At 34.2% G+C, this 26,704-nt stretch overlaps 3 protein-coding genes and 1 non-coding gene across 4 annotated transcripts; 3 read left to right on the top strand and 1 right to left on the bottom strand.

Annotated features, from left to right (window-relative positions):
- The first annotated feature begins 4,856 nt into the window (after positions 1 to 4,856).
- TRNAE-UUC (transfer RNA glutamic acid (anticodon UUC)) lies at positions 4,857 to 4,929 on the top strand. The gene has a single exon. It is a non-coding gene; the product is annotated as a tRNA-Glu (tRNA).
- Positions 4,930 to 8,449: 3,520 nt separating this feature from the next.
- LOC143547145 (uncharacterized) lies at positions 8,450 to 8,986 on the top strand. Its single transcript, XM_077038638.1, has one exon. The coding sequence runs from the start codon at positions 8,450 to 8,452 to the stop codon at positions 8,984 to 8,986; it is 537 nt and encodes a 178-aa protein (XP_076894753.1).
- Positions 8,987 to 16,800: 7,814 nt separating this feature from the next.
- Positions 16,801 to 17,355, top strand: LOC143547144 (uncharacterized). Its single transcript, XM_077038637.1, has one exon. The coding sequence runs from the start codon at positions 16,801 to 16,803 to the stop codon at positions 17,353 to 17,355; it is 555 nt and encodes a 184-aa protein (XP_076894752.1).
- A 3,880-nt stretch (positions 17,356 to 21,235) lies between these two features.
- LOC143547140 (bifunctional dihydrofolate reductase-thymidylate synthase 1-like) lies at positions 21,236 to 24,745 on the bottom strand. Its single transcript, XM_077038634.1, has 10 exons — positions 24,303 to 24,745; positions 23,194 to 23,569; positions 23,072 to 23,116; positions 22,888 to 22,953; positions 22,380 to 22,441; positions 22,211 to 22,285; positions 21,969 to 22,134; positions 21,779 to 21,902; positions 21,572 to 21,678; positions 21,236 to 21,486 (listed from the first exon to the last, which is right to left on the bottom strand). Exons 1-10 carry the CDS (start codon positions 24,719 to 24,721, stop codon positions 21,376 to 21,378), a joined length of 1,551 nt encoding a protein of 516 aa, XP_076894749.1. The 5' UTR covers positions 24,722 to 24,745; the 3' UTR covers positions 21,236 to 21,375.
- Between the last annotated feature and the right edge of the window lie 1,959 nt (positions 24,746 to 26,704).

Raw genomic sequence — 26,704 nt, 5'->3', positions numbered from 1 at the left:
TTACATCAATAATAAACAAACACCTGATTTATAAGTAATCTGAGGTTTATCTTGATTTTGCTTTGTTCTTCGTTCCTTCCTCGAAGCAGATGAGTTAGGGTTCTTCTATTTATCCATCTTCGGTACGATTGAATGTAGTATAGTTTAGTTGATTAGAGGTTGATTATTGCGAGTACGCTTTCGTCGCCTGGATCAGTTGATTAGAGGTTGATTATTGCGAGTACGCTTTGGTCTCCGGGATCAGTTGATTAGAGGTTTATTATTTGGGAGTGATTTTAGGGAGAGTAATGGAGACTAATTGACGATCTTTCCCCTTTTGAAGAATAGAGGCGCGTGTTTTAAAATTTTGATCGGACGCTTGCAGTTGTCGCTTACGGTTTGTACGATAAGGGGTTATTGTTCAGTAATCGCCCTCAATAATATACATTTATGTAGTTTTTAAAAAATTACATTTACATTTTTACAAATATATTTGTTTATTACTATTACTCGATTTGAAAAATTATAATTTAGACGCTTTACAAATCTATACTATATATAAACGAAAACATAAAAATCCTACATGTCGCGATGTGGTCGCTCCCCCTTTTTTTGGAGTCACCAGATTTGCTTGATTTTTAAATGGAGGTTTCTCATGCATTTGACCCAAATTCACGGGTATGGGTCTTACCAAACACTTATATTCCTTATACGGGTTATAACATCTCATTAAATTAAAAATTATTATCACTAAATTATTGATGTGAAAATCCTATAAAATAGGATATACTAAAAATTATTATATTACTTTTTTAAAAAAAATATTATTTATAATTAAGAAACAATTTTTTAATAAAAAAAATAAGCGGGTCTTGGACTCAGCAAACTCATATTACTTTAAAACCAGGTTATAACATCTTAGTTATTTGTGAAACTTTTTTATCATCAAACTCTGTATATTATAAATTTCCTTACAATAAATAAAATTAAACTCCAAAAAGTATATAAATATTGAAAACGAATCATATAAAACAGCCCATGTAATACGGGGGATACAAACTAGTTTATATATAAATTACGATCTTAAAATATGATGTGTATAAATCTTTAAATGCATTAGAAAAATAACATCATGGATTATTAGGAAATTAATTTGGGGTACAGTAAATTTTATCTTGGAAACAAACAAGATAATTAAAAACATATGTATTCCTTTAAATTAATGTTTTAACCTCTTTTCTTTAGGCCATGGATACTGGGACGAAATTGGGGTGGAACACAGCCCTCGGGGCGAAATTGGCGCGAAATGGGGCGGGTGCGTGGGGTGTTTGTCGCCGGGAGAAGGATTGATTTTATTATTATTATATTACTATGCGTGTTATATATATATATATATATATATATATATATATATTACTATTTGTAGCCCCTACACCATTACACCCCAAAAACAAATTTCTACCCTTTGCTGACTGGGCGTCACGCGTCGCAATTCGCCCCAATTTATAGAACTGTTCAAAGGGTAAGACCCTACCCTTTTACCTAATACACTACCCGGACCCTTTACCTTTTTAGGAAGAAACGTGGACCCGAGACCCTACCCTCTAACCAATAAAAGGGTCGGGTATAAATAAGGGTTTCAAGGGTCCTACCCTTTATCCTTTAAGACAGTAATCACATCTCTTTTTTCTACATTTACTAATTGTATATCTCATAAATGACTTTAATATATAAATCCTAGAACAATTATACTTTCATTTAATAACATACTAAAGTCTAACTTCGAAAGTTTATCTTGAACTTATGCAAACAATATCCACATTCACAAATTACTTGTAGAGAACAATTCAGTGATTTCCATGTATATGTTTCCATTAAGTAGTATGACCCTTTATTTTTTATTTTTCTTAGTAGTTGGAAATTTCTGATGAGTCATATATGAAATACAAACCTCTCATAAATTTCATATTAATCGTGAATCTGATGTATATCTATCTAGTAAACGGGTCAAGGGTTTGAAAAAGGGTCGGACCCTTGCAACCATTTTTACCCTTTAAGGTGAAATTTAAATACCCTTTACCCGACCCATATATAAATATTCAGGTCTAATTAAGGGTTTTAAGAGTCGGGTAATCGGGTTTCAAGGGTCCGACGCCTTATCTTGCTCACCCCTACCAATTTGTAGACCCTCCACTACTCATAGCCTTAATATTTCTCTTGAAAGTTCATAGGCCCCAAATTTGTCTTCATCCCCAACATCTTCTTCATCTTATTATCTTCTACTTTCTTCGACATGGAAAGAAAAACACATGCTGCAAGTGCATGGAAATCTAAATGAAAGGTGTTTCACTTTCGGTCTCGGTCTCTTGCCCCAACCGATGAAACCGAACCCGTATGTGGCTGAAACTCGAAATGCTCAAAAGGTCCGGTCCTCGGTTACGCATTTCATGCATCTGCCGGTCTTGGATCGGGTCGGGTTTTGCCCGGTTCGGTTCGGTCTCTCAATTTTGTTCACCCCTAGTATATACTAACAACTTCGACCCCAACGTGTTGGTTGGGATGGATGAGAAACATAATCAATGGTTTTCTTTTAATCGACAATTTACTGAAGCAGTACAACAACAAAAAAACACCATGGGATTGGGGACCCTAATAATAGGACCTCATAGCAAAAAATCAACCCATATACACTATCAATAAGACAATAAAGTTGCAACAAATAAAGTACAGCCCCTTAAATTGGACCCGTGGGTCAACAAATAAAACCTTCTTTTTCCTACCCGTATGTAGAGGTGCACAAAAAACCCATACCCAAAACCGAACCTGAAAACAATACTCGGAACCGGGTTTTTTATACCCGGATATTCTATACCCAAAACCGGAACCGACCCCACCCGTAGGGTATGGATAGGGTATGCATTTTGAGCTCAATACCCGTACCCGGAACCGTACCTGATTTATACCCGTAAATACCCGGACCCGGTCATACCCTATACCCGTACCCGGTTATACCTGATACCCGATACCAATTTTCTAATACCCGAAATAATACATGAGTTTTTATGGTATATTTTTATGTTTACTTCACAACTTTTATGTTTAAGTTTTTGTAAAATGCATATTATTAAGTAAATAATTTGTAATTAAGTGGATTTATGGTTTTTGTAATATAGTTTAATTATTTTTATAAATTACAAAGCAAATTTAAGTTTTAAACGAATTTAAAAATGTATAAAAAAATTACAAATTCAAAACCGGGTATTACAGGGTATTAATACCCGGTCGTACCCGGACACATACCCGGTTCCAATACCCGGCTATACTCGAACCCTATCATACCCTACCCGAGTACATAGGGTTGAGTTTTTCTCCTCAATACCCTACCCGAACCCTACCCGATTTCTCTTAATACCCGATTTTCCAATACCCAATTATACCCGAAAACCGGTTTCATACCCGAACCCGGGTATTATCAAAAACCCGATTTGTGCATCTCTACCCGTATGCACACCTAACCTTTTTCCATATCCCTCCTAGTGCAAAATGCCTCGCAATACCCTTCAACATTTAAAACTTATCATTGGGAAATACCAAGCTTACCGAAAACATGATCTTAAGAGACCCAATTTCTCTCCACTCTTGATCCTAACAGGGAATCCTCTTCCGTTTCCATGGCATTGCGCCACCAAGCAAACCATCATATAAAACTTACAGATTTTAGCCTTTTTCATTTTTAGCTAATTTATAGATCGAAGCATATATCTCACAGCATAAGCCAATTTTGGTCCAATTATATGTCTAGAATTGAGCTACATTACCCGCCCCAATCCTCACTTTGAATTTTTTGTTATTATTATGAAATCATATTATAGTAAAAGAATCCATTTACAATGGGGAGACATGTAAGCGGGCAATAAGCTACGCCAACACTTCCTTTTGAATTAATATTGACATTGATAATATAATTAGTGGTTTCCTTCTCCATACCACATTATTTGGTTAAGTGTTTGATTGTTGCTCCATAATTAAATACTCTCAGTAACTAAAGTTCTTGGAACAAATGAACTATTTATACGTAACCGAAGATATAAGTAATAGTTCGTATATTTTTAATAACATTCAACTAAACAATAAAAAAAAAATCACTTGTAACCCCCTACATTTCTTCAACAGATATAAACATTTGGACTTACTTTTTTTTTTTTTTGAACGGCGAATTTCATAGTTAAGTTGACCGCAGCTCCCAAGTCGGAAGCCCCAACCGCCCCACTCGGGCCAAGACAATATTGTCTTAACCGGGCCCACGCTTGGCATCCGAGTTTGGCTAGGCGTTCCCTGAGAAAATTTCCAGCCACCTGCCACTTGACAGATATACCCTCCACAAGAGCAAGCCCTCTGAAGTAAATACACTATAATAGAAAACTCAGGATAGCCTCCAGATTCGAACCTGAAACCTCAAGGAGGTTAGGTTCTTATCCTTTATCAGTCTGGCCACTCCACCAAGGTGGAATAGTTAAACATTTGGACTTACTAAACATTTGGACTTACTTAAAAGTTATTTAATAAATTTACCAAATCTTAAAAACTAAAAATTGTTAAATCTACGAGAAATGATTTGCTTAATTACACTTTAAAAACGTACTCTAAATACAATAGCTAATTATATCATGTCTCACGTTTTATAATGCTATGTATCATTTTAGTTACTAACAATTATAATCTCTCTCTCTCTCTCTCTCTCTCTCTCTCTCTCTCTCATTTAAAAGATGAACGTTTGAACCTTAAGTTTGAACGTTCGATCCCCAAAATGGCTGTTGTAGTAAGTTTAAACCTTAAGTTTTATGTCATTTAGCTTTAGTTAAATAAATGAATAAAAATTTGTTATAGTCTAGTTGGTTAGGATATTCGGCTTTCACCCGAAAGATCCGGGTTCAAGTCCCGGCAACGAAATTTTAATTTTTTCCCACATCATTCATACAAACTTTTACTCTCACCTCTAAAGTTTTCTTAATTCTCGTCACTCTTAGGACCAGAGCATTTAAACAGGGACAAATAAAAACAAAACGAATAAAACTTGAGTCTAATTTCTCGTTTTAATAATAATAATAATGTGTTTTATTTTTATTGTATTTCCTAAATGGTAAGCTCGGGTTACCAAGTTGGTAACCAACAATCAACTCGAATTTTCCTTTAGACCACCCGTTATGGGGGCGTGGTGAAGGTGGTTGTTGGGTGCAGAACACCACCAAGGGGCGCCTTTGGTGGTGAGATGCCATTGCTGCTGATCGTTAGAACGTTCGGCGCGGAAGAGGAAAACAAGTGCCCCCCCCCTTCCAACAGCTCTCTCCATCCCTCTCACACACACATACATACATATGCACACACACATATATATACACACACACACATAAATGGGGGCCCTGGGGGCATTAAACCATAGCGAAACATTATTGGTTGGGGCTTCGATGCCCCTGGTGTTTACGTGGTGTTGACGTGACACTGTGCAGTGGCTTCGATAGCCCCATCATAAAGGATGGTCTGGACTGAAAAAGTAAGATATTTGTGTGGCTCGGGTCATTTACGTTGTGCTTGTAATTTGTTTATAGAATAATTATGTTCATGGACTTAATTCACTTAATCTAACTCAATAATGTATTAAATGTTAAATACGTTATTATACAAGTATTTAGGCTGATAAATGTTAAATGCGCTATATAGATATATTTAAGCTAATAAATGTTGAATACGTTACATTGATATAATGATATTTAGGCGGACAAATATATTTATATCGATATTTAAGAGAGTTAAGGCGGGTTTCCTTCTAAGGTTGGTTTTTCGGGTCGAGATTGACAGGAGACTGATGTATAAGCTTCTTTTTGGGGACGTGCCGTTCTAATACCTTATGGTTTTTCACTCATAAAATAAAAATGATCAGATGGATCAGTAGCCCGTCAGTAATCTGAATGACCCTTAAAAAAAATTTCCATCACACAGATATCTACGGGACACTTTCTTAGTTAGTAAGGAAGGAGTGTGACTGGGCATGGCCCATTTTTGTTTGTAGTTTTGTAATTATACTTACCACGTAATTATTTCCTCTTGAAAGCATACTTTTAATAATAAACGGATAAATCACAATAAAGTTGAATTCCACAAATAATTTTATATTCGAAGTTTGAGAGGGGGAAGGAGAAGGAACCTTTGACCGATAACAGATAGATGAGGATTTATTTAATCACATAGTTTCAAGTGTAAACATAACTTTAGTTTAAACTTTAAATAGCTATATTGGTTCTGATAATGACTAATTAACAAATGTGACTTGACAAAATACGGGATAACTTGTGGCTTCAAAGATTTGAAAATATTTCTTTTAGAAGAGTTTATACATTTCTAAGAAAATGTCTCTTTCTAATAATTCATATAAAAATTGTACTTAAATGGTTATGATTTTTCAGTTTTGTTCTTGTTCAGTACTAGTGGGTGTATAGCTTGTATGCGTTCAAGGTAAAATAGGTAATTAGTTTTTTTCTTTCCTTTCGTGTTTGTGTGTTTTTTTATCAGTTACGTATTAAAATCAAATCATCAATGCGTGAAATAAAATGACATGTCAAATTAGGGGTTAAGTTATTCTATAAAGGGAGACAAAATAAGAATAATGATAGTGATTTGTGGTTTAAAAAAAACCTCGTAAAAAAATAAAAAAATCATACTCAATATATATTAAAAAACGAAAAAAAGTAAATAACAAATTAAAATGTTTTTCCCGTCTTACTCGTTCAAAAAAAAAACACTGTTGAAGAAAAAATATTATTGTTATTTAATATTTATCATCGTGTTTTTTTCATTATTTCCGTCATTAATTATATCTTTTCTTATATTGTGTTATGTTATTATACATTGTGTTATATTTTGCTCGACATTGTGTTATATTTTGCAATCATTGTGTTTTTTTTATTTATCATTTTATTTTCAGTTACTTTCGTCACTGTCTTTTTTCCTCGACATTGTGTGTTTTTTTTATATTTTTTATTTTTGAACGACAAAGATGGAGGAAATATTCTAGTTTTTTTATTTATATTTTAAGTTATGATTTTCTTATTATTTTTCTTGAACTTTTTTTTAGAGGTTTTGTTATTCTACAAATCTTTCTCACGCTTCTTATTTTTGTCTATCTTTATATTTTAACCTTTTTCCTTCTAAGTTAGTACATAATCATAACTTTACTTATACTTAACTGAGACATAACAAATACAATTACCAAATTTGATTATTTAAAAAATATGTTAGTATCTTATAGAATTTCCACTTTATTCCTTATCATCTTTATTTATTCCTTTACTTTAGATATCTAACTTATAACTTTCTGTTTAGATTCACACGATTATATTCACTTTGAAAAACATGCTAGAATCTTTAAAAGAACAATATTAAGTATACAAGTTTCACATTTACAAATAGAAAACAGATAAATGTACATCATAAATCCTTGAGACTAACTTGTATAAATTACTTAAGATAATAATAATCGGTTATCTTTTTAATGCATCTATAGATCTTTTTAGTGGTTCCAATATAAAAGTAAATGTTATAAAATGAGAATGTCAAACTTGTGAATTTACATTTCCAAATATTGAGAAATGGATGTGACTATGACCAATTATAAGTTTTGGGTCACGATTTGACCATACTTAACAAGTTGTGAAAAGCAAAACATTATCCGGTTTCTAATTTAGATAACATTAATTTTTCTTAATAGACTAAACTGTGGTTTTCGTTCATTTGGTTTGTCGAAGGACTTTATGAGGTTGTTTGAAGAATTCCACGAGACGGGTAACATTAGTCACCAATGTAGCTTGTCTTTTATTATTCTTATAGCAAAATCTAAAACGCCTATGGGTTTGAAATATTATCGGCCTATTAACCTTGTGGGAGTTATCAATAAAGTCATTTCCAAGGTTGTTGCCGAGAGGATAAAAAATGTGATGGGGGATGTGATTTCTGATTCGCAATCCGCTTTTCTTAAGGAGCGGTATATTTTGGATGGGCCTCTTGTTCTCAACGAATTAATTGGGTGGATTAAGAAGTATGGAAAAAAGGCTTATCTTCTTAAGCTTGATTTCCAAAAGGCGTACGACAATGTCAGCTGGGATTTTCTTTTATCTATTCTGGAGCAAATGGGCTTCCCGGTCAAATGGTGTTCGTGGATTAGAGGTATTGTGTACTCAGCTAGGTCTGCGGTCCTAGTAAACGGGTCGCCTACGTTTGAGTTTAAATGCCAAAAAGGGCTCAGACAAGGTGACCCGCTATCCCCCTTTTTATTCTTGATTGTCATGGAGGCTTTGTCTAAGTTGATCTCGCGGGCTTGTTCTTTGGGGGATATTGAGGGTTTAAAAGTGTCTAGTGAGGGGCCGACCATATTGAGGGATATTGAGGGCTTGCTCTGTTGCTGTTGTTAAAAAAATCAATGCAGCAGAGTTTGTATAGCAGCAATGATAGCAACTTTCCTTGGGTTAATTGGGTGTCGATTAAGGTCAATATGTTGGTTTGGAGGATTGTGAAAGGCAGGATCCCCACGCGAGTAGAGCTGTGCAAAAGAAAGATCGTGCTGCCTTGCTACTATTGTCCGATGTGCAGATTGGAAGACGAGACGGTTAGTCATATTCTTTTTGACTGCAGGTTTGCGTCTGAGGTGTGGACCAAAGTTTGGTTATGGAGTAGACTGAATCTTTCTGATTTTGGCTCTCTCGAAGACGTGTTACATTGGCCGAACTCGAGAAATATCTCTGCTGCGAAGAAGAAGCGTATTCGTGGTATTTTCATGGTGACTATTTGGGCTCTATGGAAAGAAAGGAACAAGGTGGTGTTTCAAGACTCCGATCCGAAGGTGGTAGAGGTTGTTTCCATAGTTAAGTCCTTGGCGTTCGTATGGTTAAAATATATAAAGAAATGTAATAGGATTGATTGGAAAGACTGGGTGAAATACCCGTTGTACATGCTGTAAGTGGGGGTCGTGGGTTGGTCTGTTTTGAGGCCTTCTCGGTTTTTTGAATGAAATTTTTGTTTCAAAAAAAAATCTGCAATTTTAGTTAAATTATTTTAAATTTGTGTTTTTTGTTCCTATAGTTTCATTTCACTTGCACGAACCCTGAACCCGCTAACCCCGTTAAGTCTTCCTAGTTATGTCCATCACATGAGGGACATTTTTGTAGTTATACTCCCAAAATAAACCTCAGTCATCCCTAAATCCCTAATTCCTAGACCCTTTATTCATATATTTTGTTTGTATCATCTTTGTCTTCACAAGAACCTAGCATACACAATCAAATACATGATGTCGAGCTCGTCGAATACACAATCATTGTGTCACCGTTGCAACAATCGAAGGGTGATTTTCTCGTGTGGTTCAGTTGCATCCATTCGCACGTTTTGGTAGTATAATTATAAAATTTCCCCTCACGTGATTGACATAACTAGACACAAAACAAAATTTTAAACTATTGGACTAAAATCGCAGATTTGGGCAAACCATAGGGACGAAAGCCGCGGTTTACTCTTCTTTTCTTAATATCTTTAAATGTATGTGATATATTTATTATACGTCGTTTGTATTAATGATGCAACATCGTCGAACCTCCTAAAAGACAAGAGGGGCTTTGGTTCATAGTTGAATCACTCATATGATAGTTTTATTAAGGTTGTGTGTTGTGATTTAACTAGCAACGATAGTTGAAGCGCCACATCAACATCACGTCATTGTCATATAAGTAGTGAGTTTTAACTAGCAAATCTTTTAACAAGGGTGTTGTGGGTTAATAATGTTTAACTAGGTATTAAAAATAAAACAAAGAAGTGATTGGTTGTTGTGAGGTTGGACCCCAACTTTTGAGCCATCATGGGTGTTAATCAGGAAGTTGCAAGGATAGGGGGTGGCGTTGCTTAGGTGGCCATGGCGCTCCCACAATGAGCAACCTACATATAACTTTAGGGTCTAGATATATAAGTAACTTTAAAAACAAATAATTCTTTTATTTGTTTTTTATATTTCAAACTGGTATAAAATATGATAACACGATGCTATAAAAGTATTTATATATAACATTTGAGATTATCCTTTCCTAAATGTATTTACTCTTTGTTATCGGTGACACCAAAGTGTTGGGACTAATTTTGAGTGAAAGGTAGAAACGTTATCACTCCATTAATTATTATTTAAATAATTGGTGTAAAATGTCTTCTTGTTTTGTAATTTGGTGTTTAGCTTCGACTAGCCTTTTTCTTGCATAATAGAAAGTGTTATTAAAAACGCACACTCTTCGGTTTTTTTTAAGAACAACGAACCTTTGGCTAAATCTCTGAGAAACTTTCAAGGAGGTCCGATGTTAGAGACATGATCCACCCGGTGATAGATCTAGAAGTTTTTTCAGGTGGTGTACTACTTTTATATGCTTCAAATTTCATAGAGTCGGGTATAAAAAATTCCAGGTCGGTTCGATGTTCGGGTCGGTTCGATAGTTCAGGCAAAGTTCATTACAAACTAACAAATTAAAACTAAGAAAAACTAACAAACTAACAAATTAAAACTAAAACTTAACAAAAAACTTAACAATTAACAAGAACAATTAAACATTTAACAAATGAATCTAAACTTACCTTTACAGTGGGAGGATTCTAAAAAGAGTAGCAAAGCAGGAGGAAGGAGCAACATACCAACAATGGTGTATGGTCGGTTGGAAAAGAAAACATATCAGTGGTGGTCGGCGAACGGCAACTTAGCAGCTAGTCCAGCGATTAAAAATTCGAACCCGTGACCTTCCGTTTACAAATAACCCTGCTCACCCCTATATTTTGTCCCAAGCTCATCCCTACATTCTGATGGATGAACCACAAATCCATATTACAAGTTATTAGTTGGTCAAAGACTCAAAGTGGTGTTACCCTCTGTCACTCTTTTAACTTATAGCATTCTATTTTGGTTTTTCGGTTTTGTTTTTTCGTGTTACTTGATGGGTTGATGTATGTTTCTCTTTGATTTACAATTTTCGTTCTCTTGTACTTCCCAAACTCCCCTATGACGATTTTTTGTTAATTATTTATCGTTGTTCAGAAAATCACATCTTCATAATTGAGTTAAACATGCTATAAGGTGTATTCGATGATGAATACATAATTGTTCTCGCGTTAATTACAAAAATGTAACTATGTAGAATTTTTTTAACCAAAGAGACGCTTTAGCTAAAAAGATGGTACTTAGGTTAAAACATGTTGTCTTAAATTTTTAGTGAGTCCTAATTAAAAACACATCTTAGAATGGTGAAAAGAAAATGAGCATGTCATTTGATTACATTAATTGTTTTATCACATATAACAATGACCAGCAACTTACTAGTTAGTTCAGCGCATACAATATTAATAAAGTGGTTCCTTCCTAATTTATAAGTTGGTTCCTCTAATATTTTCTATATATCAATACATTATTATTTCGAAACTCGGGTGGTTTCGAGAAACCACCTATTTGCAATATAGATCCACCTAGCGTTGCTTTACCCTAGATTATGAAACATTTGTGAGATTTGAATCCACGTTGTCATACAAACTAAACCCTTAAAATGAGTGAGATTATTCTTCCATTATATATATATATATAGTAGAGTTAAAATACAAAGCGAGATAAAAATGAGAAGTGTGAGAAGAATTTGTGACCACACAAAAAACCCTTTAAAAATAAATTCAAAAAAAATAATAATAAAAAATCATAACTCAAAATATAAATTGTCACACCCCGACCAAAGGCGGCGGAACATGCCGAGGTGTAACGATTGCCCATAAGCACATGACATTAATTAAAGTGACAATGTTTAACAAACTCATTTCATTTCACAACATCGAAAATGTCACATAACAATATTCATAAGACAAATACAACAAAACATAGCAATATATTGTTCATTTTTGCTAATAACCTAAAGGTATTTGTGACGTTTTCTCCACAAGCTCCATAATCAACCTAAATGCAAACCTGTAACATTTCATAAAATAAAGTTTATCAACACAAAGGTTGGTGAGCAATTCATAAGTTTGAGCATATAAGTATATAATAAGAAAAGACCACAATCTTGTATAGGAAACAACAAATAAATAGCAATAATTTGGATAATATGAGGTCGCTAATAAGAATACATCAGCGGCACCGTTTATAAGAGAATACCAAGTAGATTCGGATATCATGAGGTCGTTAATAAGAATACATTAACGACACCGTGCTATAAGTGAATGCCAGATAGTTCACGGATTTATAAATCAACCTTCCAAAAGCGATAAAACACATAAGCATATAGACATATAAGCATAGAACACCAAATCGAGCATTTATTTAAGTAAAGTATACAATAACGGTTGTGGTTTAAGAATCAAGTATAAAGCATTTAATTTGAATAAGTATGAAATGTCACCCCCAAAACAAAAGGGGGTATGAAAATACTCACGTTCAAGTAATAAACTTGAAAGATGATAATTTGGAGATTTGCCGGAACGACGGGTTTAACGAACAAAGCCTAAAAGGAAAGAAGTCTCGGATCTAGAAAGGTTGTCTTGAAAGTCTTTAAGTAAAATAAATGTTTAAGAAATGTAAACAATTAAAGTTCAAGGTTAAAAATGTAACTATTTACAATTTATAATAATAACCCTTTAAAAATGTAAGTTTACTCGAAACCAGGTTAAAGTATCTAACCTTAATATTTACTCAACCTTTGTTAAGTAATAAGGTGGGCAAAATGCATGAATGCAGGTTCCTTTGGAATAAAGATACTAAAACGGGTTTAACGAGTGTTCGGGTTGTTGGTTCGGGTCTTGACGATTGGTCAAACCCAAAGTCAACTTTCCAAAATATTAAATATTATGAGAAACTCATAAAAATTAGGTAAGACTTAACCAAGTATGTAGATCTATTGTTTTAAAACTAACAACGTACGTTAAGAGAGTGTTCAGTTTTGTCAGTCCAAACTTTGTTATGAGATCAAGTTGGATCCAACATTTCCAAGTACTTAAGAAAATAATTAAGATCAGTTTGTAAACTATTTTTAAAGAAATATACAAGTCTTGATAGCTAAAAACACACTTGTGTGTCTTAAGCGAGTAAAAGTCGGTTTATTTCGGTTTCCATCTCACAATAAGTTCATAAATGGTTTCCACATGCCCAAATATCCAAGAACTTGTATAATAATGTACAAATGAATATATTTAAGTTTTACAACCAAAAAGTTAACAATAAAGTCTTTAAACAAGAGTTCGGTTTACGGTTCGGATCTAGTTTCGGGTTAAGACCGAGTTTAAAATCTACTAACCCATAACCATGGAACTCATAAAAATGGTTTTATAAACTGATATCTAACATTTAAACATGTTTAAACAAGTATTTAACAAAAACTAGTAAGCAAAGTTCGGTTTACGGTTTAGAGCTATTTAAGGTTAAACCGAAGCATAGACCCTCAAACCCACAACCATTGAACTTGTAAATAAACTAAAATGAGCAGAAGTTAAGCATGGTTATTATGTATCAACAAGTTATATAAGTATATATATATATATATATATCAAGAACACGAAGTTCTCCATGAAGCCTTGCCTTACGAGGTCCGAAACCTCACCGACCGGAGCCGGAGAAGCAACTACCAAATGTAACAAGGGGTATTATATTATATATATGTTGTGCCACCATAAACAAGTATTAATAAGACTATATAAGTTAATTAGAATGAAATATTAAACTCAGTTAGACTTTTGGAAGTCAAACCTTCAAGAACACAATAATAGACAACCTTGAATCTATGGAGTTTGAGAGAGAATTTAAAGATGTAGCAGGGAAAAATAAAGTGAAATGGTGGTGTATATATAGGGTAATGTTGGTGGTCAAATATGGATGAGTGTTACAAGAGTTTTCATGCAAAAATGGATCAAGACAAGCCATAAAACAATAAATACGGGCCTGCTGCAGGTCATACCGTCGCGATTCGCGACCATGGAGGACATCCCCCATCGTGTGGCGCGATGGGGTTGATTGCCAGACTTTCCAAACTTTCAAACTTGACAGATTTAGCCCCTGTAATTCGTTTTAAGTGATTTTTACGCGTTTTAAGAACCGAAATGAATGTTTTCAAGACCCAACAAGTGTAGAACAATATTGTAACATAAAATTCATCATTTTGATTATATCATAAGCTTCGGTTTACAAAACGGGTCGTTTTACATAATAAAAGTTTACAAAACGAATACGAATCGAGACCCGAAATTGACGAATGTCACATAAACAAAAAACGAAAAAAATTAAAAAATCTAAAATGTTTCCGCCATCATTCCCGTTCAAAAAAATAAAAAAAAAATTTGACAAAAAGACACAATGCCTTGATCAAAGACACGATGACGAAAATGAACAAAAAACACAATTATAACTAAAAAAGACACATAGATCGAAAAATAAACACAATGTTGAACAAAATATAACACAATGTTGAGTAATATAACACAATATAAAGAAAAAAAAGATACAATGTCAAGGAAAAAAGACACAATCAATGACGAAAATAAACACAAAACACAACGATAAACAAAAAGACAACGACTTTTTTCACTCACAACTCACAAGTGTGTTTTTTTAGAACGAGAAAGATGGTGGAAACATTTTGTGTTTTTACTTTTTTCGTTTGTTCATTAAATTTTGAGTTATGATTTTTTTAAGGGTTTTTTTTTGTATCTACAAATCCTTCTCATGCTTCTCATTTTATTCTTCCTTGTAGAATAACTTGACTTATATATATATATATATACATACTCTTTGTTACTCGTCCCATCTTATTCAGTATATTATTTTAGCATATCTAAGAAAAATATCCATTTTTATAAGGCCATGGGTAATGGGGGGTGAAGGGAGGAGCGCGGTCCAAGTGGCGGGTGAGGTGGCTCGCGAACACCACTACACCCCTCAGGTCATCAGGGGCGCGGACAAGCCCCGTGGCCGGGACCGCGGTGCAAAACTAGTTGTTGGCTAGCTGGAGGTATTAAATAATATTAAATAAAATAGATGTTGGCTATTTAAATGTTTTTTCTACAAACCCATTATAAATAACTACCCCATTTTATAACAATAACACACCATTCTCACTACATTTCTATCTAATAATTTAAGAATCTCTCAAGTTAAAAACCATGTCGAGCTCGGGTTACGGTAATATCAACATCAACGACACTCATTTTCCCGAGGGATTGAACTACATGGACGAAGAATCGTTTCAGGCGTTCATGGATATGTCACAATCCGATTATTCGGTCCCGAATACACAACCGGAGCCGGCACCGGAGAACCCGAAAAAACGATCCCACAAAAAGAAGGGGAAGAAAATCGGCGAAGCGGATGGTCCTTCGGCAACAGAGAAGCGGAAATCTACTTCGTGGTCAAAAGAAGAGAAACTTGCGTTGGTGAAAGTTTGGATTGAAATATCTCAAGATCGGAACGCGGGTAAATTATTTCGTGAATTTTATTGTTTATTATATTTTTTAATTTTTGTGTGTACTTATTACATTTTTTGTTATTTATTTTGTAGCCGACTTTCAAAGAGCTCGAGTTTTTTGGGCCAAGGTTCGGGAATGTTTTTATGATCAAGTGGGGAGTAGGGCTCGTACCGATAATATGATATCGGGTCGGTGAACCGATACTCGTAAATATGTAGGATTGTTTACAAACACACATAACCGCAATGCTAACCGAATGCGGCCGAGTGGGTCCGATGATCTCGCGGTTTACCAATTCACTTGTGATGAATGGAAACAAGAGGTGTTGAGGAGGTACGGGGTGGTGAAGACGTTTGACGAGGGCTACTTGTGGGAGGTGTTAAGAAACTGCTCGAAATGGATTGAACTATGTGCAAAGGACGTGACCGATGAGGCAAAACGTACAAAAACTAGCGCGTCCGGCACATACGTCTCTTCGAGCGGGTCAGATAATCAAATTGACTTCGACCTAAACTTGTCCGAAGATCATTTGAAAGACCAAGGTTGTAGCCGCCCTCCGGGTAGGGATCGTAGGAAAAAAACGGTTGTTGATAACGACTATAAAAAAGAAATTAAGGAATTGTAAGTGGCATCTTCTCGATTGGTGAAACTCGACATAAAAGAAACCGTTTCAAGAGTTTGGCTTTTCTAGCCAAAGACTTTAGCCACCTACCGCCATACGACCAAGCGCTAATGGAGGAAGAAAAAGATCGTATTCGGAAAGAATTGGCGACACAAAAATAAAAACGCTATTTATATGTATTTTTTATTTTCCTTTTTATTTTTCTTTTTATTTTCCCTTTTATTTATGTTTTAATGAAGTATTTTAATTTATAATTGTGTGCATAACAAAAAATAAAAAATAAATAAAAAACTGGATCAAACCCCTGATCACCTGGACCACTACACCCTCTTGAGTTTAGTTGAGGGGATTGATCTAGGGCTATGTCATCACCTACGTATCGAGTTTTGATTGGATCACTTAGGGCTCAACCAAACTTTATTACCCTTAGCCTAAAAGTTATAGTTATCACTCTTCTAACCTTTGGTTGATATTATTATTAATCACATAAAAAATACACCAATTACTTTATAAAAAAAAATATTCAAATGATTTTGGCGGCTATAAAAGCACAGCTCTATATTTACACCTCTCCATTCCAAATGAAACCTTCAACTATATATCTAATGGCCACCACTCTCCTTTTCATCCTAACAATTACTCCATCAAACATCTAATATCGATCATCCTGTATATATATGTACGAAGAAGATATGAAAACGAAGGCGATTTTGAACAACCGGAGGCTTAAGGAACTCACCACGGTGTTCCGATTCATGGAGACGTTTTTCTTCCTAGCCATGATCTCTAGGTTTTCGTATCAGTTACCGTCCGTAGTTAAACTTACCGGCGATTACTTTCGAGAAAGCAGTTTCTCAATATTTAGCCCTAAGTTCGTTTTCGTTATCGGTAACATAATAGTATTGATTCTGTTTTTGAGATCTCGAGTTGTTGAAAATAAGGAGGAGATCGGAAATGCCGATTTGTGTTATGAGTATGTTAAAACGTGCAATCGAAATTGTACGGATGAGAATGTTGTTGTTAGTAGTAGTAATAGTGAACTAAGGATTTGTAGAAGCAAATCGGAGGATCCGGTAAGTGTGCATTGTAGAGAGCATCGGAAATTGAGGCGGTCGGTGACGGAGATAAGGAAACCGGCCGTGGAGAAGAGTAAGGTGACAGACGATCAGAGTTGTGAAGATTTCCGGAGAACGGTGGAGGCTTTTATTGCAAGAAGGCAGAAGACATTGAGGGATGAAGAATTGTAACATATGGTGTATATTAAAAAACGACGAATTTCTTTTTGCATTTAGACTATCGTACTCATTTAACTCTAGGTTTAATAATTTTGTTTTTCTTTATTAAAAAAATATATGAAATTGGGGGAAAATATCTTTTCGAGTGTCGAAGGGAATCTGGATGTTAATGTTACTCTAAATAAATTCCCTTAACAGGATAACGTATTAAATTGTCTAATGATCAATTAAATATTTAGAATGCATGCATGGTATGTCAAAGTGTGCCTTGGAGTTGACTAATAGTTTTAGTTGTATAAAAGGTGTTTAATAAAATAGGTATAGTTGGTATTAAAATAAAAGGTATACATGTTACGATGCATGATTATTGTAAAGTGGATTGACCTTAAGTGGGCATTTTCTTCACCAGTGTTCGTTTGAAATTAAATGGTTATATTGTTGGAATTATTTACGATAAAAAGTGATAAATTAAGTAGTTGATTGATGATGTTTAGGTAAGAAATTTGGATGTAAAAAACATATAAAGTTGTCAATCACACCGACTCGTAAGAGCATCTCCATCGCTGGATGAACCATGTAACTATCTCCCTCCCCTTCACCCAGGGGCGGATTTATGTATAAGGGTGCGGATTCAAAGGAACCCACTGAGTTTTGAATTTTATATTAAAAGTTTGTATAAAATATAAGAGTGAACCCACATATATTTTGTGAGTGAACTAATTAGCAAATTGGATTTCTAGTTTAGTGGTAAACATCTCTATCCTATTGTTAGAACCTAGGTTCAAGCCTCTCTTTAAGCAAAATTTTTTTTTTTTGGTATAATGGCTAATTAATTAGAGCTTTTATCTATGCTCACAATTCGTGACATTCACTATAGTGTTTATTTTCCAAATTTGAAAATACCATTGTATTTGTATTAAGTTTTTTTTTTAATTTCTTTTATGTTATTGTATGTATTCTTGTTATGTGACAAATTTTAACGACCTGAACCGTCGAACCGAACTGAACCATTAAACAACCCGAATAGTGAACCCATCGGAAAAAATTTCTGGATCCGCCACTGCCTTCACCGTCGTTTGCCTGCACGTCTGTACTGTGCACTTCATGCCCTCCTCTCACTGTCTTTTCCGCTCTCTCACTCATCCACCTACGCTTTACATAGATCCAAACGGGGAAATTAAATCCCTGCGTTGGAGGTGCTCAGCATACCAAGGTTGCCTTGCCAATGTCACCATCTTAGAGAAGGAACACCCATGTCGCGAGGTGACATTATTGGTTTCTTCGTCTTAAATTTCTTAGACCGTTGGCTTCGTCGGATATCTATTGTCTAATCTCTTGATCATCGTTTTAGTCGTGTTTTAAATTCATATTATATTCAATCCATGCTTTCTCGTGTCAAACTTATTCAAGTTAAGTTACGGTTTTATTACTTTATATCATTGATGTCTTTGATTGATGCTTTCTCTAATCAGAATTATGTACTTTCGTAATTTACAAGTATAATTGAAGTAAATAAAACAAATTAAGTTAATTAAGCCTTAAAATTAATGGTGTTAGTGTGGGAAAACCCTAACAATATGAAGTTATAATTTTAATAAGCCAATTACCCTAAACAATCTAATACTTGTTTGTCTGGGTCGAATCTGAATATAATAATGTATTAGATAATTTTACAAAATATAATAATTAGAACTTTGAAGTTATTAGAAGCATGAAAATATTGAAAATATAAATTGTTAGAAAGGTAACTTAGTGTATGATATTTCATGTTGTTTTCTTGGTGAGTTTAAAGTTGGGTTTCGGGTAATGGACACATAAGATTATAAACATGTATACTTGATACATGCATGGTGACCCGATAAACTAGTTGATGATGAGTAAGAGGCACCCAACGCGTATGAGACTGATTACGAAACCTAATCTTACAATCAAGTTACCTAAGGTCCATAATTCTTACCATATACTGTCTATTGCCATGATGCCATCCCTAGAATGGATGTGCAAGCATTTCATGCAACTTTAAAGAAAGACTATAGACACCAAAGCCAAACAGAAAAAAAGGTATTATTATTATTATTATTATTATTATTATTATTATTATTATTAAACCCTATCTATTCCTATGTCAAAAGTTGTTAATAGATAATGTTTTAAATTATTAAAGAAGATGCATTGACGCCTTTGCCAATACAAAGCATCCTGGAAACATAAAGTGAAAGTAGTTGAATCATAAAAATATGGTTACTGACCCTACAGGCCTACACCATGCCAACTTGTCATTGTTCCCTGTTGTACTTATGTTCATGCTTTTAAATCAATTGTCCATTTTCCAAAAGAAAATGTATCTAATCCCATATGAAACGGGCGGATTAAGGGTTATAAACATTATGTTACACAAAACTCGACTTTGGAAGACAGCATAATCATGCATGCGTGTAAAATTGCAAAGACCGTGTATCGTTAGACGGGTATGGAAAGAATATAAAAAGTGAATCGATGCGTTTTCCATATAAGAAAAGTGATTATAGCACTAGACGGTGATGCTTTTAAACCTGAAAGGCAATAGAATTGATTCTGTACATTTATAGTTTGAAATATGAATCCTTTATTCATGTAACTACCACTAATGACAGTAACCGAATTTCAGTGGATGTGGATTACACCAATAATATGCTGTGAATTATGAAATATCAAAGAAAGCATGAAACGAAAAGGGGATACGAATAATTATTTTGCCCTACAAAAAAGTGCTAGAAAGCTCAAATGGGGACGGCTCAGGCGGGTCAAGCAAGTAGAAAGTTGTCTAAAGTGAATCAGGTTATTCCAAACTTACGTTTTAAGCAATGCGTACAATCATGTTATGTATAAATAGTAAAACTGTATTAACGGGGTTTAACACGCTCATACATATGGTCACTTTTACAAGATGTACAGAATAAACAGACCAACATAAGCAGTGTCTAAGTATAACAGACCCTTTAAGGGTTTTGTCTTTTACACATGTTTTAGCTGATTAATGTCTCAAACCATTTTTAATTGTCTCAGACCGGCTTTTAGCAAAACCATTTTTAATTGTTTCAGACCGGCTTTTAGCTGATTAATGTCTCACAATCTCAATCTCACATTATAAAATTAATTTCTCTCTCTTCAATCTACAAAATTTAACCTACTCCAATCTTTTACTCACATTAACAACTCAATCTCATCCTTTTTTTATTAAATAAATTCAATTTATAATTAGTTTTGATTCTATATAAATATAATTAAGTAATTATATTTTTTTAAATATAAAAAACTTTAAATACGATTGAAAACTAGTTGTTCAAATAAGATAATTCAATAATGGTTAAAACTAAAATTTTATATAAAAAATACGATTTTTTAAACAAACTCCATTTTTAAAGAAATTTATACCGGAATGCTCACAAAAAAAACTAAGTAAGACTGTGTTTTTAGATTTTTTTAAAAAGTCAAATATAATAAGTTATAAAACAGAAACCAAAAAAGATATATAATTAATTGGTGAGAATAAAAAAGGAAAAAAAAAAAAGAAAATTACATCCACTCACACGGTGACATGTGATCACAAGTTGACCAAATTTGAGATTGCAATCTCATTTGGTCCACCGATCGGATTAGCTAATTAAATCCATTTTTTCTTTTTTTTTAAATATAAATTGTGGGTTTGCAATCTTGGATTGCTAATGGTTGTAGTCTTATGAGTACCTAGATTGGTTTATCTTTGAAAAATGAGTAACAGTTTTCTTTTAAACAGATTTAGCTCACTAATTATTTACAAAAAAAAATCAAGAAAATAAAGTGTAGGTCGGCTTATCAGGCCCATTTAACAAATAATAATTACACATTTTAACATGTTACACGACACATCCGCTTTAATACCTCTAGTAAAATTACAAGTTCAAATAAGAAGACAACCATACAAAACCACAAGACATAAACACAAATTTTGATTTTTATAGGAAACAACAATTCATATTTGTCCTTACCAAAACCAAAAGATAGAAAACATCTCTAAACTGCCATTTTCATTTCTATTTTCTGGTGAGGATCATAACCTATCAGTTTAAAATCATTAGCCACAAAAGCATCTATATCCTTCTTCTCAGCATTGATCTTCAAGATCTACAGCCAAATTTCCCACCTTTAAATTCAAGATAGAAGCAGCAAAATAATAAACACCATTAAAAATTATGTTACAAATGCTTACAGGAAAAGGTTTAGGCAACTTCTGAAGCTGGTCTTGCAAAGGTCTGACATGGTTGCTATACACATGTGCATCACCAAGAACATGAACAAAATCACCCAGAACAAGATCTGCATACAAAACATATTTAAAAAAAAAAAACAAGAAGCATAAAGCTTTATGTATTAGAAACTTTATACACAATCAATAAGAAGTTTAAAATATACATACCACAAACATGCGCGATCATGCATGTCAATAAAGCATATGATGCTATGTTAAATGGAACACCGAGACCCATATCTGCAGATCGTTGATACATTTGACAAGATAACTCTCCTTGATTTACATAAAACTGCAAAAAATAACAACATACATTACTTTAAGAGATTAATAACAGAAATATGACTTGTGTGCGCACCTGTGCAAACATGTGACAAGGTGGAAGTGCCATTTGTTTAAGATCAGAAGGTTTCCATGCTGATATTATTATTCGGCGATCGTTTGGATTGTTTTTTATCTTGTCGATAACATCTAGCAGTTGGTCAAATCCTTGACCAGTGTAGTCAGCATGCATGTTGGTATATCTGTAACAATATTATTTTAGTGTTTGTTAAGTTGTTTTTGAATCATTAATAAGTGTAATAGAATGGACTGTCAAACATTGCACCAAAGTGTCTCCACTGAAACCCGTATACTGGTCCTAGATCACCTTCTTCTCTATCCACCAACCCGATACTGAAGCATAAATGCAGTATGAATTATGAAATACATTAAAATAATAATAATAATAATAATAAAATTATGTCAGCTGCAAAGGTAGAGGACTTGCCTGTCTAGGTAGCTTCTGGATGCATTACCATCCCATATACGAATGCCCTTATCTTGTAAAACCTGATAATCGGAACCAAACCAAAACCGAATCAACCCACTCATAACCAAAATGACCAACTGATAACCGATATAACCAAACCGGTACCGGCTTTGAATGTACCGAAAACCCAAAAGACCAAACCATACCATAGAAAGCGAAATAACAGACGTTTATTATTGAATTAATGGACTGTCATTTTTATTTTTGAATTTTTATTAAATATTAACAAATGATATAGCCCAAAAATTTTAGACCCAAATGTTTGATAATCAACTAATCATTAATTAATGCAAAAAAATGGAAACGAAGTTTGAGGCCACAAATTTCAAGCGCAAATGAAATTACCAAACCAAAATCATTGAAAACCGAAAAACCTGAAACCAATGGTTTTCAAATGCTCAAAAAACCGATATTTTGGTATTTGGTTTAGTTTGGACCCAAGACGGACCCATGTGACAAATTTTACCTTGGCACTTGTTGACCCACTGATGAACCACAAAAGTTCTTCCACAACTCCACGCCAAAACACTTTCTGTAGAAACAAATAATAATATATATGCGAGTGAATACATATTTACCCACCAAAAAAGCTTATCATCCAAATTATTTGTAATTAACAAGTTAAATACGGTTTAAACAAGTGTGCATACCTTAGTTGTAAGAAGAGGAAAAGACTTTCTCAGATTAAACCGCATCTAAACACACATGGAAAAAAAACCATTAATAAGTATAAGTTAGTCTAACCATTTAAAAGAAAGAAACTTGAAACTACCTGACAACCGAATGTTGACAAGGTACCGGTTCCAGTACGGTCACCCTTCAAAGCACCATTAGAAATAATATCTTTCACTAGGTCCAAGTAAAGGTACTCTTGATGCTTTTCAAATATTATTTTGGGCAGAAAAGAGAACATCCTTGCATCAAAGCCATTAATATTATTATGGTTATTGGCCGGTTCAACTGCAGGAGTTTTAACACGAACGTATGTAGTGAAACAATGTCGAATTCCATTCTCCATTAACGGGAATGATGAGTACCATGGCTGGAATTGGGAAGTGTCGATAGCAGGGATAAAAGTGTCACAATCAATGTCGGTTTCGATTTCAGTAATATGGATCGCATCACATCCAGAACTGTTGAGTGACTCCCTGCAATAAAGATGGTAGTTAAGTACAGGAACAATACCGAGAAACCTCAACATAAAAATAGTACTAGAGGTGTTTGTGGGCCGTTTTTAGACTCAAACTGAAACAAAAAACAAAAACTTGGTTTTTGAAAACCAGTCGGTTTTCTCAATGGGCTCGATTCGACTTCGGTTTTGCCATTTCGGCAAACCCAAAATAATGAATTTGGGCGTAAATCTTTTTATTGATTTATTAACAATTGATTATTAAACATTTAGGCCTTTAACTTTGGGTAATGCAAATTATAAATCTTTTATAAACTACTTCACATTCATACATAAAAATTATAATTCATGAATTTAATAACAAAAGTTGGTTTTTTGGTTTTTATTGATTCAGTTTACTTCTTTTTTGGTTTTCACAATGATTTAGTTTAGTTGCGGTTTTGCCATTTAGGTTTGAAATGTTTTAGGCAAAAAAAGGCCCAAATAAGAAATTGGGCCTAAAACTTTTTGTTTTATCCAGATGTAGCTCGGTTTGTGTTATATAAAATAGCTATATTAAATGTCTAACTAATGCTTTGGGGTTTTTAATTCCATCCCAACAAACAAAAAGTCTTCCTTTTCCTTTCTAAAAAATAATAATAATAATAAATAAATAATTGATTATTAAACATTTAAACAAAAAAATCTTGGGCTGCACAATTTATTAGTTTCTTATAAACTACTTACAAGTAAACAACAAAGTTTGTACGAACCTTAAGACTTCACCACCACCAATAACAAAAACCTTCTCAATATAAAGACAATACGGAGACGATGCCAACATTTCCAAAGCAGAAACCAGACTCCCGCACGTTAAAACATCCTCAGTATTTGCAATGTCAAGGCTCGTTGAACGAGTTAAAACAACATTGAGGCGACCGGTCAGAGGTCGATGTTTGATAGGTATGCTTTCCCATGTTTTTCTTCCCATAATAATAGCATTCTTCTTTGCTGGATCTGATGTGGCCAAGGTGATATCTTTGAAAAACTTCATGTCAGAAGGCAACTTCCATGGCAGTTTTCCATCTTTACCGATTCCCATAGCACGTGTGGCTGCAACCACCACCTGATAAGCCCTAGGTGGCATGCTGAGAGTATCGGTGCATGTCCCCGCAAGGGTTTCACCGGCCATGAATATATTATGAGTCTGGGATGGAGTTAACAACAATAAGGGACAAAATGCTCAGTGCATTGGGAAAATTATTAGCGATTACAAGTTAAACATAAAAGAATTCTAGCATTCTAAAATCTTCAAAGAGCAAATGATTGCAGTTTTCTAGTATTTTGTTACCCAGAAAACAAACTGTCGTCTTAGTATAAGTGTCAATGAAAGTGTAATCAAATTAGTCAAGGCACAAGATCGATAAACACTTTGTTATTGCAAGAAAAAACCGACTCAAAAACTAATTACAATAATTCTCCATTGATCACACATTCACAACCTCTATTCAAGCCTTATATTCAAGGCCGACTATGAAGGGGGCTGGGAGGTCGACCGTCCCCGGTAGACCCGAATTTAGGAAAAAAAATTATATGTATTCTTATTGTTTAAACCCGCTCAATTCATTTAAGCCCATTTTTATAAAAAAAACATATAGCACAACCCAAATCATAACCAAGTAAGCCCATTTAAAAATTTAATTGTTTATATCCGATGAAAAACCCTTTCACTTAAGGCCAAAAACTTTTTAAGGATTCTCGGAGATATTTACATTTCTCATCGTAGCCAAGACATTATGGTAGGGCCTGTAGAGTATTCTTTTGGGCATGTTGTTTGATATCGGCCCAGTCACTGGCAGGCCCGTATCACATTACCATATTAATCATATTACAACTAGGAAGCCAAACCAACTTAATCGACTTGTCGGTCCTTCCATATTCACCGACTCATGAATACAGTCAGGAATTACCAACAATTAGGCACACGGATAAGCAAATTAGCCACTTATAATACCAAACACCAAAAAAAAAACATAACTAATCATCTTCAAAGTTCCACATATATGCAAATCAGAAAACTAAAACTATGTGTTCCAAATGAAACGTATAAAATTATAAACAACTTTTGCACCTTAGATCAGTGGTAGGTAAAGTGTGACGATCAACGGAGCAAGATCTTCTTCTCTTGTGCTGCTGCCGGCCGGCGACTAGGAGAGTGCTGAGCGGTGGTGGCTAAGGGTAGTGTTTTTGGAGGGAAAATAAATGAGAGAGTTGGCGGGAAAAATAACACACTCAGATTTATTGTTTTTAGTTGGTGCTTTACAACAAGATAGTCCTTGAAGTCTTATTTAACTTACTGTTTCAGTCCTTTGACTTTATAATCTTTGGTTTTCGCTTTATACCTTCAAAACCGACCCAAACAATTTTGGTCCACATCGATAATGATTAAAACTCATGTGCGACCTAGAGAGTCGTACCAACATGCGCCGTGTGTCGAGTTTTAAAAAATCTCTCTGTTGGGTCACAGTGGTAGGCAGGGGCGGATCTACGTGGTTTGTATGGTGTTACGGGACCCGCTGAGTTTCGAAATTTATACAGAATATACCTATAAATTATGAGAGTGAACCCATTAACAAAATGGAAATCTGGTCCAGTGGCAAACATCCTTCCCTTGAATTCATCAAACTCCAAACCTGGGTTCGAATCTCTCTTCAATTCTAGCATCAAGTAGTTTTTATTTTTTATCTCTTCTTTTTTTAACAGCTTCCAGCGTAGGTTCTATTCTTTTTTACTTATTTTCTTTTACTTTTATTTTTATCTTCATCTTTTAAACCATTATTTGGGTTTTTAGTTATTTACCCACATCACTAACATATAACAAAACACAACTACAAAGCAGCCACCTGACCGCTTTGAACCCTAACATAGCCAACGGCCCACCATTGAACTCCGATGGTGAAAACAAGAAAACACTTTGATTTCTCGTTGGTCTATCGTTTAATAAAGTTATCGTTAGTTTTATGGTTGCAACGACGAGTGTTGAAAGAAGTTTTTTTTTTTCAATGAAACATGTGAAGACGGAACTGTGTAATAGGATGGGTGATGGATACTTGAACGATGCTTACATTTGTTACATTAACAGAGAGTTCTTTCAACAAGTTAGTTGAAGATGTAA

Source organism: Bidens hawaiensis, unplaced genomic scaffold (genome assembly GCF_021521415.1).
Source record: "Bidens hawaiensis isolate Kalapana, Puna unplaced genomic scaffold, B.hawaiensis_p1.1 tig00014645_1, whole genome shotgun sequence".
Lineage (NCBI taxonomy): Eukaryota > Viridiplantae > Streptophyta > Magnoliopsida > Asterales > Asteraceae > Bidens > Bidens hawaiensis.
This window is presented reverse-complemented; position numbering and strand designations above follow the sequence as displayed.